Raw genomic sequence first — 20,324 nt, 5'->3', positions numbered from 1 at the left:
TACTATTTAAAGGACAAGCATTGGCAAAAAAGGAAGAAGGCACAGTTCCAAATAACACCTATCTCTGCATGTGTGTCTTGGATATATAAATGGCAAAACTAGGCTAAAGAATTAAAGACCACTATATGGGCAGCAGGACCGAGAATAGCGAAAAGCTCACTATTGCTTAGTTCCTCACATTTTCTTAGATTTGATTTCCCAAGATAACCAGTTTTCAGGGGGGGAAATAAAATCTACCTCTCGTCCCAATTCTCAAATTATTAGACCTGCCATCAGCAAATGCTCTAGGGGTCTGAGATTACACCAGCTATTTGCTCTAAAGCTAGCTCTTCTCTTGCACAGATTACTGAAAGCTAAAATAGTCCTGGGACTTTGATTTAGAATGTCCTCCTGGAGGCAAAAACTCTAGATGTCACAGCACACTAACCGTACCAAATGACTGAAAAGCTTACATAGGCTGTAGAAGAAATGCAACCATGAATAGCGTGGGGAAAAATACATGTATCTTTAACTTAGCCCTGCTGATAAACACCCATTGCAACCACAATAACCACTCCCTCGATTTCACCTTTTTATAGCAGCCTGGATAACAAAGCGTGGGCATAAGATCTGATCAACTAAGAGCTTAAACAAGAACAAAATAATATATTACAGGCATTAATATATGCAGAAATTAGATTAATTTAACAACTGCAGGTTAATATATTATTAAAGATAAAACGTTACAACTTCAAATGTTATGCCTTATTTAAACTTGGTATAATTGCCATGGAATGTGGAATGGAATATGGAATCTCCTTTCCCTATTTAACCTTATATTTAAATTCAGGACTTAATTCCCCATCCTCCCTATACCAGCCAGCAGTCAGAAAGCAAGAGCAGCATCTACAATGATATCTTCTCTCACTTTGCTTCTCACTGGCCTGATAAACGTTCAGTCACAGCAAATATGCTTTTCTGAGGAAAAAGTTCTCACTTGAGTCAGAACCACCATCTTAAAGATTCCAAGCTGCCTGTTTGCTGGAGCCTGTTTTGCTGCTTCCTTAAGCACATTTCTTCCAGAAGTGTCTACCTCCAGCTGCTTTCTTCATGTCCTTCCTCTTCTAGGATTACCTTAAGCTATGAGTCTTCATCTCATGACCACTTGGCACACCTCAACTCCACTAATCTTTATGCCATCTCTGCCTTCTCGTCTTTATCCTTCTCTGCCTCTGGACTTGTATATTTTGCTGGCCAGGCAATAGTGCCCCCTTCCATTGGTCTTTACCCAAGGACCGATATGAGTCACATGCACATGCAAAGCCACATGCACTGAAATTCCCAAGTTCCCAATAACCAGCTTCCTTGGGAAGTGCTGTGCTGTGACTTTGACAGGTGTGTTGTCTTGATTACAAACACTCCAAAATTGCTAAGCTTTTTTTTTAAGAAGGCATTTTCTCCCGAAAAGAAAACATTATTTTTCAATTGACTTGCCTAAGATCTGGACAAAGCACCGCCAGCCAAAATTACTCAATGGGGGTGGGGCCAGATGAGGTTCTGGCCTGCTGGGCCAAGATGTTCCCTTCCCCTGCTATAGAGTTTCCTGCATTGGCAGGAAACTGAACCGGATGTACCTTCCAACTCTCATTTTTAGAGCATTATCTAAGGAAGCAGAGTTCAATAAAAGAAAGGAGCCAGGAAGGCACCAAAGTTGCAATAGAAGGTAAATGCTGGACTAAGGGAGAAGAATCTCCAAGAAACACAGCGAAGTACAACAGGGGAAAGATCTCAGAGAAACAAGAGAAGTCTCCTTGCCATTCCTGAATATGGCAGGCTGATGATAGCTTGCCAAGGAATCACCATTTAAACACTTTCTACCAAACTTGTAGAAAATAAAGCTAATTCCAATGGTAAAAGAATATAGCATGTTACCAGATCACCACTGACAGCGAGCCATATTAATTCTAACAAGAATGATAAAAGCTGACAGCGAGCCATATTAATTCTAACAAGAATGATAAAAGCTGCTTGTTTCACAACAAAGTTTTATGGAAGCCAATTATCAAAAATAAACAATACTGAGCAACATAAAATCTGTAAGCTTCTTACATAGCATTTCATGTGTTAGCTAATAATACTTGAACTCCGATTAACATTAAACTATTTGTTAACAGGAATGATCTTCCCTAGCTAGCAGGAGGCAACCCTACAAAAATAACCAAGAAATATGCCACAGAAAGTTTAAATGCTGTATTTTTACTGTACTTTAACATGTGTGTCCAACACAACAGTTCTGCAACCTCAAGAAGTTATCTGTAAATTTATTCTCCATCTGCAGTCATATACATAAACAGCTAATGTTTCACGGGCAAACATCAAATTTATGGTAATGTTTATTGGAAACTGTGGAAAGAAAGTTTTCCAACAAATGATCTGTGACCAACATAGCATGTGGCAATTTACTGACAGACACATACAAACAAATGACTCCACAGCAAGATCCTGCGCATGACACTTGCAGGTCGTCCATGTGGGATGTTGCAAAACCTGCAAGAATTAACACTTGGTTGTAGCAACACCCTAATGATTTGTTTCTTTTCAAGTGAACATTTATCATCATCTGCAGGGCAGACAAATGTCAGGGAAGTCTCCTTTTTTAAGAAGAGGTTTTCATATTCAAAGATCATATTGCCCATCACTTGGCTGACAAATTTCCTTTTCAACTGCACTCTCTCAAATGCAAAAATAATGAAGTTCCCAACTGACACCAGTACTTTGGTGACTCTTCCTGCTTCTGTGCTTTCTTTTGGAATAATATTTCCCATGGTGGCAACAGCCTAGCTAGCAGGAGCCAAGCAGGAAGGGCCTGATATACCTGAGTGGAAGCGGGCAGAAGCTTCTACATGCTTCGATAAAGTGGGGTGGGGGTCTAGTAGAAAAATATGTTTCTACACTTTTTGAAGTCACGTCCAAGTTGAGGTTACTGATAACCATTAAAATCTATCTATCTACTAAACATATTAATGTGTAATTCTATTATCTTTCTTCGAGAAGCAATAAAAGGTAAAGGTAAAGGACCCCTGGACGGTTAAGACCAGTCAAAGGCGACTATGGGGCGGCACTCATCTTGCTTTTCAGGCCGAGGGAGCTGGTGTTTGTCCACAGACAGCTTTCATGTGGCCAGCATGACTAAACCGCTTATGGTGCAACGGGACACCATGAGGGAAGCCTGAGTGCACAGAAATGCCATTTACCTTCCCACCACAGTGGTACCTATTTATCTACTTGCAATGGTGTGCTTTTCAACTGCTAGGTTGGCAGGAACTGGGACAGAGCAATGGGAGCTCACTCCATCACGCGGATTTGACCTTCCGACTTTAGACCACAGCTCCACCCACTCCCTGAAAGCAGTAATGTATGTTCAGCCTCCCCTTGTCTGAGGCTCAATCAGTATAGCATGAGACTCTTAATCTCAGGGTGATGGGTTCGAACCCCATGTTGGGCAAAAGATTCCTGCACTGCAGGGGGTTGGACTAGATGACCCTCCTGGACCCTTCCAACTCTACAATTCTATGACTTGTATTCAAACTGTAAGCTTCAGGAGGTCAGGAAACTCTCTCTTTTTGTAAAGCTCTGCAAGTTACCCTACAGTGATGGTATAGTACAAATAAATAATCATTGAAGTTGTAGGGCAGGAATTGTGACAGTGCTGAGACAAGTTTAAATGACACACCTGACAACACATTTACACTACGCATTGTGGTGTCATGGTGGTCACAAGAACTGTTGTATGTGAAACAAAAATTTCAGCTAACATCACATTTTCTTAATGCTAATAAACTCAAAGAAGAGAATACATGTCCATTTAGGGCAGGATTCCTCTAACCAGCTCAACCAGCGGACGCCCATTGCAAGAGCTTCTGCTTTTTCTTCTAGTTTTCCCACACAACCAGATTACACATCTTACACTAACTGGAAATAAATGAAAGATTACAAAAAATAAAAGAATAAACTTACACGCATTTTGATTCTAAATGATTTCTAATGACTTCAGAAAATAATTCTCAAAATATCAGTGTAATACGTTATCACCAACAAAACCAAAATAATTTTTTGGGGGGAAATATTTAAAAATCCAGCCACAAAGTATGCTGTAATACTGTACCACAGATCTGATCAACCCACTTCAACATGCATAAAAGAAAGTAAAAAAAAAAGGTAAAATCAACCAAAATTATTTGGGATTCATAATGCCTTGCAAATGCAGTTAGAACTAGAAACAGCCCAATACATTTTGGTGATAGGGGCAGGGAATCCAAATCCCTTCCAAAATATAAAGTTATTAACTTTGGTGTTACCATCTGAGGTGACCCACCTCAGTTTAGGATAGTCCTGATCAGAACTTTAAATAAGCTTAACATTTCGGCCTTACTATTTTATCTTATCTTAGGCCATACAACCCACCTGTCTTTTGTGCTATAGAATCTAAAGACAGTTTGGAAACTTCAGCTGGAGCAGAATTCAGTGGTCAGGTTGCTCATTGGGGCAAGTCAGTTTGAGCATATAATGCCAACCCTGAGCCAACTTCCCTGCCTGTTAGTTTTGGGGCCCTATTCAAAATGCTGGTTTTGATCCACAAAGCCTTAAATGGCTCAGGAGCACAATAGCTCAAGGACTGTCTCTGTCCATATGAGCCTACCTGGACCCTGTGATCATCATCTGAGGCCCTTCTTTGTGTGCCTTCTCCATGAGAGGTCTGGAGGGTGGCAACATGAGAACAGGCCTTTTCTGCAGTGGCTCCCTGTTTGTGGCTTACGACCACAACATGGTTCAACCTCAAGGAGCAGCTCTCCGCATATGAATTGACCCGGACCCTGTGATCATCATAGGAGGCCTTTCTTCATATGCCTTCTCCGCAAGAGGTCCAGAGAGCGGCCACACTAGAATAGGCCTTTTCTATGGTGGCTCCCTGTTTGTGGAATGTTCTCCCCAGGGAGGCTCGCCTGGCCCCTTCGTTACATATCTTTAGGCACTAGGAAAACACAATTCCTCTTCTTCTAGGTCTTCAGCTAATTAAATAATCTATAATCTATATACTGTTTTTGTTTGTTACTAGGTTGTGCATTTCTGGATTGTAAACCGCCCTGTAATCCTTGGACAAATTTAATTAATAACAACAACAATAATAACACAACAACAACAACAACAACAACAACAACAACAACAACAACAATAATAATAATAATAATAATAATAATAGAATGAAAACACAGTTTCTCTACGAGATGGAAAGCAGTAAGAACGTGCATTTCATTTAACTGGTAGACTCATGAATCAAAGGCTGTCTATTGGAACTGAACATATTGCAGAGTTTAGGGAGCTAAAGCATTAGATAGAAGTAGATTATGTGTGCTCAGTGGATAATCCTGGTGCGAAACAGAGTAGCATTACCTGGATTCTAGAGCCTATGATGACCTTCTAGTCTCTGACATCAAATATCAAGACATAATATAAGCATTATGTAAATAGTAGTACTAAATCTTGTGATGACTAGCCTCTCAAATTATATAAATTCAGTTTTAAGACATATATTTGCATGAAATTAAGACTTCATTTTAAAAGTGTACCTTGTTATAATTGAAACTTACTATATCTGATTTATTTTTTTAAATTACTTTTAAAACCATGTCTTTTTATACACCTTGAAATTCACAGACTAAATACAATAGGGATTATTAAGAAGATAAAGAGTATTCACTCTTCATTGTAAACTGCTTATTTACCATCAAGCGGTATATAAATTTTGTTAAAAAAAACCTGGGGTGTCCCAGACCAGACTCAAGTTGCAACTGACAGTTAAGGGTAGAGCGATCTAATGATACCAGGGATGTCCTGGAACTAATCCCTAAGCAGTTTGGTCAGGGAGAATGCAATGTTCCAGGCTGACAATGACCATCACTATCCTAAATCTTACCCTTTTCATGGTAGCATCTGTATCTAATCACTGGGCTCAATTGACCATTAGAGGAAAGGACATGCTCCTGTTCTCCACAAGTCATTAAATAAACAAAGGCAGAGTAGTGAAAAATGCCAATGTCTTGACCAGAAGCTCATGTAGCCCTGGGAAAAACACTCCTTTCAGCTTCAGTGAGTTTGATAGTTGATAGTTTTTCTCCTATTCAAAAGTAAAATACAAAAGGTCCCATAGCAATTGTCACATATAAAAATAAAGGTCATTTATGCATACAATTATGCAACTAGGGCACAAAACTGAAAAATGCTCAAAGGAATTTATGGCCATGGCATTTCCTTCAAAAATATGTAACACTACGAAAAATACTAGTCCTAGGTATTAAAATTAAGCTGAAATGAAGAAAAATAATTACATAGTACAGCAATTAACATGACCTTTGAACACAGGGGCATTATATTTTTGTCACAGAAGAGTAACCATTTAACATATTTTCTTTCCCTAAAATGCAGCTTTTTCTCATCTAGGGAAACTGCTAACAGAAATAAGAGGAAACAATGAAATTTAAAGAAGTGGTGTCAAACTGAAGACAAACACCAGGATTTTGCTCTCAAATTCTCATAGGAAAATTGGTAGTAGAATTCTTAACTTGAATTGACAATACTATATAGCCAGGCACAGTCTACAACTGAAAGGGATTTATTTCCAGATCACACACATAAGAGTTAGGAGACAGCAGTTTATGATTTGCAAAGCATAAAAAATTGTGACAATATCCATTGCAGTCTCCAGGTTTGCAGATAAATTAAACATCTGTATGGAAATGTTGCAGGCTATTTATGTATTAACATTCCACCCCTTCAGTGTTGCCAGAGGGTAATTACACAATTAAACCTATGAAACTAAGCAATAAATTAAAAGTATTCCAATTCATTTTGAATGTGTATCCATTTGCAAGTGTTATGGCAAAGTATGACATTTACAATAACACAAGCCTGATATTAAGAACCTATCATACTTCTAAGAACTAGACAGTTTATGATTAAGTGCTTGATCATTTACAGTGTTTTTATAAGCCACCTCGGAGCCTAAGCCAATGTAATGTTACCACCCCATGAAGGGAGCAGGAACAGATCATGGACTGAGAATGCCCAGCCCCAACTCTTAAGCACTCCATTTCACTATAGCAGCCTTAATGGAAGTCATATTGGTGCAGACATTGGTTGCGGTGAGCACGATCTAGGGTTTGCTTTTGGCCAGGAATTGAAAGCCAGCTTCACACCCGATTTCAAATTCCAGTATAAAATGAGCCCTGGTTTGTGCTAACCACGGACAATGGCAGTCCCAACATAGCTCGGTTATGAGTTAGGAAAGGAGAGCACGCTTCCTTTATCACACTTAAGGATCACAACTTTATAGCCATGACAACTCAGGAACCTTGAAAGCTAGGAGACAGATTAGAACACTAGTTTGGTTGGCCGTTGAATGGAAATAGTAATAATTTTTCTTAAATTATGCTGGCCTTTGGCACCTGAACTTGAAAGGAGGGGACTGTTTATACACTGAAAGTTTGACTACCCTACAAGTAGTCTGATAACATCTCCTTTTGTTTGGACCAGCGGTCTTCTTCAGCATTTTCAATTTGAGAACCCTCATGCATTTGTGGGACCCATTTCTTAAGTATTTGCATTGTGGCTGCAATCCACCTTAGATCAGACTGTGACTCAATAGTGGGTCAGGGCCCATCAGTTGAAGACTACTGCCGTTGGGTGGATCTGATTTATATAAAAGTCCCATCACTGTCAAAATCCAAGTGCAGTATAAAGCACCAAATGGATACACAAAGCACAGCAGCACTTTGTTGTTACTATTTCATTTTGTGGAAGACCAAAGTAAAAAAAAAGTAACTGATAATAAATATATGGGAGAAAATAAGAGTAGCTTTTGTTGAACATGATGTGCTGAAAATTGTACCACATGTAATTGTCTATGTTTATCCGAGCTTGTTCTCAATTCACCTAACAAATAATTGGTGAACATCTCCCTCATTTATAAAAGCAGCTCCTTTTGCATTTAGCCAGAAAACAAAAAGGCATTCCGCTCTCAACTGTTTGCACACATGAAAATAATGCTGGATCTAAAATGAACCAATGAAAATAAAAACCAGGCATGGAAAAAAAATGGACATTAGCAACGTAAGTTTACAAGTTGCTAAAAGTTCTGTTTCTCAAATTCAACTTCTGTTTCAGAAAATTTTAAATGTCAACTGAATTAGCATATGAATCTGTCAAGTCTGATGAGGAAAACGTATACAGACAGACTTGATTTTACATCTGTAACAAACATACCTGTCCCAGTCAAAAGTCCAGCACTCTTCTTTCGTGCATAAGCGCGCAAATGGTTGGACAGGCTAACAGCACTTGTAAACGCCGTATTGCAATGCGCACACGTTCTAAGCTTCACAGGCATACCTATCATTCAAAAGAAAACTATAATCCAGTTCTCTCTTTAAAAGTGAAACTCTCAAAAGCGTTTTGGAAAATTCTGTATTAAAAGTTGCTTTTACGCAGGTTCACTACATCATCAAAGTAATTATTTCATATACTAGAAAGAGCCAAGCTCATGGCGATTACTTCTGCATGTGACATTTAGCATGAAACATGCTATTTTGTACAAAAAAAATGGAAGGCATGATTTGAATTCCTAAGCTTCTTTGAATTATCACTTTCCTGCTTATCTTCACATTGCACAGATTATTTCCTAAACCCAAGATACAATTCTGCAATTTGAATAGCACAGTTTTGTTAAGAAGTTTCAAGGCTTCTAATGTTCCCAATAAAGAGAATTATAAAGTCTAGTTGACAAAGTGGTAATTAAAGTGTTTTACCCACAAGACTGTAAAAGGCTCAATACTAAATTAGGTTGCTGATGAAGGCTGGGAGGAAAAGGTGGTAAAACACACCACTGCACAGCTGTTAGACAAAACATTTTATTTGGTGCATTTTATCTTCATTACTCTGAATGCGCAATCAATAATGAAAGTTAATGATTTGTAGTTTTTGCTAAAATCTTTGTGCTAAATAAATGATCAACAAACATCGCAGGAAAGAACACACAGTCAAACCATACTACACTGTTTCAGACAAAGAAACCAATAAAAATGGTTTCTTCTCAACTTTACTTTCATAGAGGCACAAAAATTTCACTGTCCTCAGAAATATATTGTCTTAGACAACACATTCAACAAATTGTGAAAAGGTTTTTCATTTATTTGAAAGCTTTTTTATCAAAACAAGAATCCTGTCAGGTAATAATAATAAGAAGAAGATTTATATGCCCCCCTCTGGTTGGGTTGCCTCTGCCACTCTGGGCTGCTTCCAACACATGAAAAAACCAAAGTTTAGATTTACTGCAATATACACTAAAACTGGGTTTCATAATATACTTGAGAAAATATTTAAAAAACCAGACTTAAAATTATGAAAGTTTAAATAACTGAAGTAGGAGAGTGAGTTAATTGTCAAATGCTATGTTAACCACAATTAGCTTAAGGGCTCTGTTCATGTAACTATTAGTATTATGCAAGCAGCTTTTTTTAGTGAAACCTAGAAGGCAGGCTACCTAACATTAAGTAGCACATTACTTCCAAATTTAACAAGCTGTAGTTGAACATCATCTTCCAAGTTTATGTGAAGATTGTCCAAGAAATAAACTTTATTGGGGGAGCTCCGATCTTAAAGTTTCTCTCTCTCTCTCTCTCTCTCTCTATATATATATATATAGTTAACTGATATTTTCAGTCCCCATGATCTATGACCATGGTCACCTAAGGCAAAATTTGGTGTGAAGACAGAGTGCCTAACCAGACAAAAGTAGAAGACAGAATTAGTGGCCTCATGTGCTGTACCTGTTGTAGTTAAGGAACTTCAGACTGCAGATAGATTCAAATATATGAATGCTTCCCCATGAAAAAACCCTCACTTATCCAGGGTTTTTATATGGCAATATTAACATTCAGTCCTTTACCTACAGTCCATAGCGGTACTACACAGCAACAGGTCGATCACATGGGTCTGCAAATCAAGTAATGCTCAGTGAACAAGACTTTTATCAACCACACTGTAATAATTTTAAGTACCAGCAAAACGATAAAAGGGTATAAGACAAGATCAAGCACTTTCATTGCAGAGCAGTTTACATAAATCGTTCACTCAAACTAGACTGAGAAAAGATAGCTGCAATAAGGTCTGTGCAGAGGTGTTGGAGGAGATGAGCAGAGCTTTCCGGAGCCATGACAGCCAAGACTGAAAGACACCTTTCAGAAGAGCATTCTAAAACGATGCTAGAATAGGGGGGGAAGTAGTCTAAAGGAATAAAATTGTTGGCACGATTTCTAAGAGATGTATCTAAAACTTTTAAGGATTTTGTGTTGACGGCAACAGCTGTGTTCAGGGGGTATGGCCATCACAGTTACTCTGACAGGGTATAAAATCTAGGCATAGATCAGACAACACATCACCCGGTTAACCAGTAAGTCGTGCATTCACTTACACCAGATAAAAGAACAATCCTAACACTATGAACCGATTATATATCTGCAACACTTACAGTCTAAGAAAGATCAAGGGGCTCTCCCAGATGTGTCTGCTATTTAAGTGATACCATATTTTGCTAAGTAGACGTTCTCGTTTCCTCTTTATATGCATCTTCAAGAGCCATTACAGAGCAAAAGCTACTCTCTTTTCAGAACTCAATTTGTATGCAGAAAACTAAGGCAATTTCAACGTTAAAACTAATTTCATTAATATTTCTCTGTCTAGAACCTTGCAAAGGGGAAAAACAGTCTCAAAGAAAATAATTACTCTTAGAATATTGGGGTGGCGGGGGGATTTATCTTGTAATGTATTTCCAAGTTATTAAAATTGTAACAAGCCTCTTACCTGACTGCATAGTCAAGTCCATTTTTTGTGGCTGATACATCAAAGGACTGTCTTCATCTAATGGAAGAACACATTTTTGAACAAACCTCTTTCTTGCAGTTTGATTATGGATCTTTTGAGGAGAGGTATCAGGGTTTCTTTCTTCTCCTAACCTCTTATTTTTCAAAAGTTCTATCAGTGTGACTGACTGGTTTCTTTTTTCATCATGTAGTACTGATTTTGCTTCATCACATTCATTGAGGAAACTCAGCCCTTCTTCCTCTGATGCAGATACAGATATATCTTCAGTCTTTAGGCCATTGCGGTATGCTTCAAGAGGTATAACATTTTGAGATAAAAACTCATTTGATGAAAGTTTCTGAGCGACAAACGGTCTGGGAATAATACGCCGACTGTTCAATGCCTTCAGGATTTTTTCATATTTTTCTTCATTTTGCATCATCTCATTCAGAACACAGATTGGAGATTTGTGTGCATCCCATTTGGTTTTACCAAGCCTCTTCAGGTGTCCTCGAACATGATTAGATAATCCTATTTTAGTGTCAAACCAACCTCCACAGAGTTGGCATGTGTGTTCTGAAGAACTTTCTGATTTCTCAATAGCTAAAAAGAAAAATCATCCATTTATCAATTTGTCAGACACTAAGGACCCAGCTTGCTTAAAACGTAGACATTAAAAGTTTCTACCATGGATGGAAATAAAAGCTATTATGAGAGGCAGGATGTAGCATAGCCGGACCTGCAACCACATTATTATACACCCCGCTCCCCCTAAATAGGATAAGGAAAGAAAAATCTTACCTTTTCTAACGCGTTTAACAGGAGTTCCTGTTACAGTTCTTTTGAAATGCTGCATTTTGTCGCTTGTTGCTATCTGCTCAGGCGAGACAACATGACGGGCTTCATAACTTAACCCAGCTCTGTGAAGATGCCCACGGACATGATTAGACAATCCAACACCTGTTTCAAAAGTTGCTGGACAATATGGACAGTTTTTTTTCTCAAGCGATAAGTCAGTCCAATGGAAAACTGAGTTATGCTTTGGCAATGTTGTGCCTATGTTTTCTAAATTATGAGGATCTTGAAAATCATGCAGGTAATTGCTACCTTCGCCATCTTCATAATACTCAAAATAAAATCCGTCATTTTGCTCATATCTAAGAGAGGATTTACCACCAGTTTCTTCTTCCATTTTACCTTTAAATAAAGGGAACAGGTTTACATGCTCCTGATTAATATCACTGTAAGAGTCATCCTCCACAGACCGTGTAGTGTAATCACACAGTTCAACATTATCCCATGAACTTTCATCCTCCGTTTCATAGCTGTCTTTTTTCCCAGCAAGTTTCTGCAAAACAACAACAGTCATTTTATGTAGAAAGTCTGGATAACTGTCCAAATCATCTCCTTTTACAGAGCCTTCACTTTTGGATCTTTTAACCAACCTTTTTACAGTTACATGCTTATCTTTATAGACTCCTGGTCTTTTTGCATCATAGTTAAGAGAATCCATAATAAATCTATGAGAATTATTTGAAGATAATAAAGGTAAGGACCTGACAGATCTTGCAGCTTCCCTTTTTAAGTGTAAAAGATAAGGGCTGCTAGATTTTTTAATCCTATTGTTTTCATGTTTGTATCTATATAAATAATTATTGCTAGCTCTAACGCTAGTCTTTTGCTTTCCTGAATGATGCAAATATTTAGGTTTTTGGCCAGTGCTATTTCTATTCAAAATAGGCTTGTCTGTAGAGCTATGACCATACACACTTACAGCTGACTGTGCAACGCTTTTCCGAGCCTTCTGTATCCTGGGGGGTCTCTTGTGAAGTTTTGCAAAGTTACTGGACTGGAATGCAGAGCCAAATGGTCTTTTTATATCTTGTTTTAAAACAGAGTTCTTTGGAAAGGCAGATGATTGTTTGATGAAATGTTTAGTCCTGCTGCCAAAATCTAAAGGGTCTTCTATAATATGACCTTTTCTTTTTTCTAGTCTAAGTCGGCTACCAAAAGGGTCTATGCACGATGTTGGATGCAGGTATTCCATGTGTTTTTTCAAAATGCTTCTGGCTGATGTAGTGAATGGACACATTTTGCACATATAGTCAGCTGATTTTTTGGGCGATTCCATGAAGGAATCTTTCGCTAATGCCTTTTTCTGTGATTTTCTCTGAGCTATATCTGCAGTGATCATTGAACATTTCACCACTGCCCCATGAGCAATCCCTCGATGGCATTCAAGTTCACTCTCTGTCACTGCCATAAAGTTACATTCTTCACAGCAGTAGTACCTTTTGTCCTTCTCATGGGTTTTAGCATGCTGCACAAAGGTTTTGGGACAATTGGTACCAAATACACATTGTGGACACTGTAACCGTGCACTCCTACCCTCGTCCTGAAGCTCTTTCAATTCACGAATTTCCTCCATCAGTTTCTGTCTTCTTTCCTGGTGAATTATCATATGTTTAAGAAGGGAGTTGCGGTCTCGAAAGGTCCGACCACATTCCCTACATGCATAAGGCCTTGGAACATTTAAATGGCGAAAGTGGCTATTGCCATCCAAGTGATACATCATGTGCCTGTGCAGGTGCTTCTTTTCCCTAAAATTCACATTGCACTTTGTACAGGGATAAAATGAAGGCTCATCAGTACTGAAATTAGTTGGTGGTTCCAATTCATCTTGTTCACATTTGTTTAACAGAGTATTAGAAAGAAAAGTGCTAGTGTGAATAGGAGAAGTACCACCTGCACATTTATTACTTGGGTTATAAATCAGTTGTTGAATGGCATCTACAACTTCCAATTCCTCATCTGTTGATTCAGGCTTCACTTTTGCTAAAGAAAATTTATGAGATTCTATCACTTGTAGAGTCTCACTCTGCTCCAAAAACTCAGTATCTAACGATTCTGAATTGTCATGAGTATAATTTGATTCATTAAAACAGTCCTCAGTGTAACGTGTGATTTTGCTAACATCCATCTTTCTTTTCCTCCTTTTTGGTACACCCACTTTAGGCTGGACTGGTGACTTCTCTACAGGTTCTTCATTTGTCATGAGAAATTCTATAAACTCTTTCTGTGGGTCCCAGTTTGCATCACTTTCAGTTCTGAAGTCACCTGTACCTGAGGATGTGGCTGTTAGTGATTTGCTACCACCATCTTTTTCTAGCGTACTTTTGCTATCCTCACACATGTCTACTTGGCTTACTAAAGTGCTATCTGGTTTTATGCTTTTTCGTATAGATGGCTGTGTGTCACAAGCAACTGAAGCAGAGGGAGGTAGATTTTTTATGGAATGTGTCAGGTTCTTAGCATGAGCTGCTTCAGGTAACAAAAACAAATGTTGGTGTGGACTTGAATTTTGGGTTGAAGTCTTTGTGGGAAGTTGGTGATCATGTGCCACCGTCCCAGCGGAGCAAGAATCTGCTTGATGGCCCACAGTTTGTGCAGTGGTTAATGAAATGCTGCCTTTCTTCATAATGGAAGTGGAGTGTGAAACTGGTCCATTAACAGCAGTTCCTGTAGGCAGAAGAAAGTTTTCACTTGAAACAGTAGGAGCACTAGAGTGTATAAATAGAGACGTTTGGCCTCCGCTTAAGGCTTTTTCAGACTTGTCCCTTGATAGCTCTTCAGGCAGAGTTAACGTATTTTTCTGAAATGATGTTTCACTCTCTTGTGATTTGAGAATGCTGCTCTGCTTCTCAGAAATGAAGCTGCTGTCATCTAGCAGTCCTTTAGCACCAATGATCTGAGTATCGATCTCCGTTTCATCCATACTGCTGGTCTGCTCTGCCCATTAAGCACATTTATGCTAGAATAAAAGAAAAGAAATCCTTATTAGAAATTTTCTCTATGTATCTGAGACAGGCAGTTTTTATAATATATTCAAACATTTTTATGTTTAAATCTGGATCAGTTAAAAAGCATTTTCATTACTAAGCTGACCATTCACTGTAAGACCACTAATATATAACAAACACACTATTAATTAAAGAAGCTAATTTCAGGGGAAATTATGCCAAATTAAAAAGCCCACGTCTCAAGAGTCATGGAAAAGTTATAAATGTTACTTCTAATGAATACTGAAAAAGCAACAATTTTTACAAGTCTCCTAAAGGAAAGGAGAAAAACATATTAGGTTAGATCCAGACATACAGCGGACCTGCCAAACTACATTGTGACTTATGCCATAACAATCTTTTAGCATGCCACAAAACTCTTGGTTATTACAAACTTGTATCATGGCCCCGTTGATTTCAATGGGTCCACTCTAAGTAAGCCTAAATTTTTATTCCCACCACTAAATCAGAGACAGATCAAAGAAAACAGAATTTCAACTTTTTTGTTTTTAGCCTGATAAAAACCAATTTCTCTATCATGTTTTAAGTATAAATATAGTTGAAATCTTTATGTGTATGGTTTAGTGTCTCAGTACACATCCAGCACCTACAGGCACGGACTGGATTTGCTGAGGACCTACATGTGAAGTCCAGTGTTTGGGGGTGAGGCTGAATATTCTGATTCTGTCCCTAATTTGATTTTTAACTTAGGCTTTTTCATGATTCCAAACCTGCCCCCAACTGAAAACGAGAGACAAGCTGCCTGAACTTTTAATTTTGGCTGTTCCTTATTTATCAGTATCCATTCCACCTTCTCCCAAGGAGCTCAATGTGACATTCATTAGTCTCCTTTTCTGCACGTTATCCTCACAACAACCCTGTGAAGCAGATCAGAGTGAGTGACAGTGACTGGCACATGGTCATACAGTGAGTTTCATGGCTGATTTTAACACTGATTTCTCAGCTCCTACTCCAAATAATATCACTCCACCTTATTCCATATTCCCCACTGTGGCCTACAGATTCTTAAAAGTCTTGCTACATCATTTAGATACCAATTCCTGCACCTATCCTTTCCTCATGGTGCTGCATAAGGAGCATCGCTTCACCCTGCTACATGCAAGTGTCATCCTTGCCTGACGTGGCTCTCTGGTTCTCAACAATTGTGACTTAATTCTTAGACGTTTTTAGATAAAATCTTCCAAGATAATAGGTACAGATCTCTCAATATATTTTAAGTGAGACAAGTCAGCAAGGAGTCTAAACAATAAATTGTCGTGCTCCTAACCTGCTTTCTAACCAATGAAATTGGCACAACAATTATCGCACAATAAAGCAATACTTTAACGCTACTAAGGTTAAAGTTTCTCAGTTACTTAACAGACAAATCATTTATGGTTGGCAGAATCATCTTAACTCATTTTCCAAATACAAAAACATTTAAAGGTTGTTATAATATTGTTATAGTACTTAGCATTCTTGCATTTGATTAAATTCAGGCCAATACTTTCAACTTATTTAAGTATTGAATAATCAATATTTCCATACTGATGAGAGGCTGAAAACAAAGTCAAATATTTAAGGATCTTGCACTGAAATATATTGAAATTTATCTACACTCTAGTCTTCATTAAGCTTTATAAAGCTATACTTATGTTTTAATAACTTTGCTTTTAATATTCATTGCATTTGTATATTAACAGGTTTACAAATGAATAAAAGTAGACTCCTCTAATAAACTGAACTAAATGTTATCACCCTAAAATGGTGATAATGCAGCACCCAGTAGGAACTGCAACATCACGTAGACAAAGGTTAAAAATGGGCATGAAAGTACTATTAAAACGCAGTATAAAATGTTAGAGAAATGAAAGCAAAAGTCCAAGGTATCTTGAAAACTTAAGTACAGGAATTAAGTTTTAGATGTTTGGTGATGTTTATGCAGTAGAAAGATTTGTATTTTCTCCAACTTATTACACTCACAGAAGTAGACAAATGTATGCTCAGTCAATTTGAGAGTCTATATTAGCTTTTCTCAACAGGAAGCAACGTTGCTAACGAAGTGGTAAATTCAGTGTTAATGAGTGGCTTCACTGTTGCCACCTCTGAGGTAAAACCTTTCACGTTTCATGTTCTATCCATCTGTTCTGGTGTTAGGGGTTCAGAGAAAGAACAGACGCTTCCCATTTAAAGCAACTTTGTTGGTACCCCCTGAACAGCAGGGTGGTAAACTAAGAATATCATATTTGCTTGGAGACTGCAATTATCATTATCAGAAAGGTTTCAGGAGAACCTGAAGCAAGTCTGCATGAAATGTTGTTTCTCCTTATACATACAAAAAGTATGACTATTATAGACAATATTGTCTGAGGTTAATAACTAAACATAACCCTTTTGTCTAAACCACATAGAATTTTGTTCACAAGCAATGAGGCCTTTTCAACTGACTCAGATTTTTAATTTAAACCAACTTGTAGGCACAGAAAGATTTTAATATCAAAACAGATTTTATCTGTCAAAAGAAGCCACAAGTTTTTTTTTAACAGAGAGATGTTTCCCCATGTGCCAAAACCAAGTCAGTGCTGGATCAGATGCAGTACAGTAAGCCCATGACTGACATGCATTTAACTTGTGCGCATTCAGCTTTATGTGCTTGGCAAAAAAAAATATCTATAAAAATAAAAGGGGGCGGAATGAGGTGGGTGTCCTGGCTAAAACATTTTGACAATCCCAGCCACTATTGAACCCAATGTGTTTTGACAATATGGGATTTTGACTTTAGACGGGATCCCCAGAACGTAGCCCCCACTTAAGTTGCAGGCTTACTGCACATCCAATCTGCAGTCCATATAGGTCGTAATAGTTCGGTTCATAGTCACTCAACCTAAATGGTTGAGAGGGCAAGCATAGATTGTGGAATTGACATGATGGACTTCATGCTGTTTATGACTTTTTCAGGGCACTTCTGATGTCAAACAGTCTGCAGTACGGACTTTGGTACAAAATTAAAATTAAAATTGTGATTGTAAAAGTCACAAACTACCCTTTTAAATCCACACAAATTATTTTCTAACAATTTGTAGAGCAAGAGAATAATGTAATACAGATTGATGGATTCACTTTTAAATGTGCACTCTGTATTATTGCAAGATGTTGTTCAATATGAATATTAAATTAAGATTAATAATGATTATTTGTGTGGAAAAACTCTGTTTGAGAAAATAAGAAATAATGAGATGCCAGCCGAAACAAGATTCTGTTACTACATAGAAGAAATAAAGAAGTGAAGTTATGCAGACATTTCATGAAAGCCAGGAACGAGGTAGTATGCTATTGAACCCTATGTATCGAAGTAAGTCCTGCTGTGTGAAATGTGGCTTCATGTTGGTAAGATTGCATTTAAAAAAATCCACCAAACTCCTTTTATAAAGGTACAACTTGCTTGTTTTTCAAAATAGTAGAACTGACAGATGCTTATCTTTCCTTAGCAAGCATTTTATCTTAAAAAACAACAACTGAATCCATTAGAAATTTATAATACACTTTGGCTAAAATCTTATATGACAAAGCACTACATTAAAATGTTTTTTGTTTATCTCAGCGGAGGAAAGGAAAACACAAGTAAAGTCAGATATAAAATACAGTAGGAAAGTGAAAGGGGAATAAGAGGGAACCGGAAAGCACCAGAAGCAATCAGTAAAAAAAGAATATTTGAAAGTAGAAGAACCTAAGCTTAAAGAAAGGTCAGCCAGAAATGGGGGAAACGGATCTGATCGATCAGGCAACAGAGAGGAATTGGAGGGCCTGCCTCCCAGAGTTCATTGCTCTTCTGCCTCTGTCAAGTGATGAGGGATAATACCCAACCTATTCAGGTCATCAGGAAATGCCTCGAATTGTCATGTCAACACATTTCAGTATTATTTTCAGCCTGGAGGGAAATACATCTAGTAAAGATTTATTTGAGTAAAGCATGCTTTCAGCCTACACTCTTCAGTTGTGTCCACCTTCATTGGCAAAAGGTTCTCCAATCCAGCAGGAAGGCTCGTCCATTCCCCCTTCCCTCCTGCGGCCTCTTCCATCACCTCCCATGCCGTTCAAAGGGTCCCCTCAATGATCTGGAGCAGGGGTAGGCAAACTAAGGCCCGGGGGCCGGATCCGGCCCAATCACCTTCTAAATCTGGCCCGCAGACAGTCCGGGAATCAGCGTATTTTTACATGAGTAGAATGTGTGCTTTTATTTAAAATGCATCTCTGGGTTATTTGTGGGGCATAGGAATTCATTCTTTTTTCCCCTTCAAAATATAGTCCGGCCCCCCACGAGGTCTGAGAGACAGTGGACCGGCCCCCTGCTGAAAAGGTTTGCTGACCTCTGATCTGGAGCATATGGGGGGGCTGCAAAGGAAAGGGGGGAGCAGCAAAAATCCAAGTTCCACTCATGGAAGCTTCTATTGGATTTCAGAGCCTTCCATCAACTGGGGTTCTTTTGCACTTTGAACATCGATAGGACGACACATTAAAGAGTAACTGTAACACCTGAGATGTGCTGAATGTGTGCTAGCTTTCTATTCAAAAATCCTAAAGAGAAGGTAGCTCCAACTACAAGCCTAGATTTACTTTTATAAATGTAACACTACTCAGTGTTGCAATGCTTGAATAACCATTTCTCTATTTTCTCCTTTTCAAAACCTAAAAACAAACTTCTCTAAAATATCCTCGTTTTTTGCATAAACATTTCAATTGGGGGGGGGGCTTAATGAGTTCTGCAGCTATAGCTGCCTGTAGCCATATAATGTAAGCTTTAAGAAATGAAGCACAAAGGTCAGATCTGTCTTCAAGATGACAGATCATCACTTAACCGCCTCAGGCTAGTCTCATTGTCTCGGAAATCTCAAACATCAGTATTTTTGCAAACTATCAGCACTTGCTATAACACCCTTACTACACTACATCTTGAGGTTACTACAGAAGAAATGAGGTGATAATTGCATATTAACATAATTATTCTGTAATCCCCTCTGAGCAAACTTCCTAGGTCACTTCGTAATTCAGATTAGATTCAACCTTCCTGTCATATCTATGCTGCCCACTTTCTGTTCATTAAGAATTCTTTGTAACAAAATGCACTTAATTTTATTCTTTTATGTACATTATTAATTGTATTTATTACAAGTAGGTTAATATTCACTGAATACCTATTTCATAATGGCAACCTTTTCCGTGTAATATGGTTACACAAACGATAACAGTGTCCTCATTCAAATGCTAGCTCATTTAGCCACATAACCAAATTAAATGTTATGCTAGTTGCCCACTAGCAGTTACAGTTAAAGGTTTGTCATATTCAATTAGAAAGCACCATGGGTTGGATCCAAAGAACCATGAGCAGAATGAAAATAGCCACTAGCGCAGCTATGTAAATGCTTGTGCAAGTGCTAGCAAAAAAGTTGATACAGTGCTATAACAGGCAGGTTCTGTTATTGTCCTCATGCTTCCATTGTTGTCCTCATACAATGCTCTAACATGAGGAGTACAAAAGCCCATGAACATAACACACCTGCTGCCTCTGTAAGGACCCCTTTGAATCCATGCCTACAT

General features: G+C 38.2%; 1 protein-coding gene across 9 annotated transcripts in view; it reads right to left on the bottom strand.

Moving 5' to 3' along the window:
- Positions 1-20,324, bottom strand: part of ZNF644 (zinc finger protein 644) — a 64,315-nt gene that overhangs the window by 8,122 nt on the left and 35,869 nt on the right. For 4 of the 9 annotated variants that reach the window (XR_014220992.1, XR_014220993.1, XM_082227721.1 and 1 more), the window contains exons 4-6: positions 11,692-14,704; positions 10,891-11,493; positions 8,299-8,421 (exon numbers count right to left, since the gene is read on the bottom strand). Coding sequence is in view for 7 of the 9 variants with exons in the window: in XM_082227721.1 (XP_082083847.1) it covers positions 8,299-8,421; positions 10,891-11,493; positions 11,692-14,665 (3,700 nt within the window). In the remaining 2 variants the exon portion in view is untranslated. Of the gene's footprint in view, positions 1-5,956; positions 6,155-8,298; positions 8,422-10,890; positions 11,494-11,691; positions 14,705-20,324 lie in introns of those variants that run through there. The other 5 variants (XM_082227726.1, XM_082227725.1, XM_082227727.1 and 2 more) reach the window with 5 other exon arrangements.

This window comes from Podarcis vaucheri (assembly GCF_965113315.1).
Source record: "Podarcis vaucheri genome assembly, chromosome: 6".
Lineage (NCBI taxonomy): Eukaryota > Metazoa > Chordata > Lepidosauria > Squamata > Lacertidae > Podarcis > Podarcis vaucheri.
Note: the sequence above shows the minus strand (reverse complement) of the source record. Positions and strands in the feature narration are given on the sequence as shown.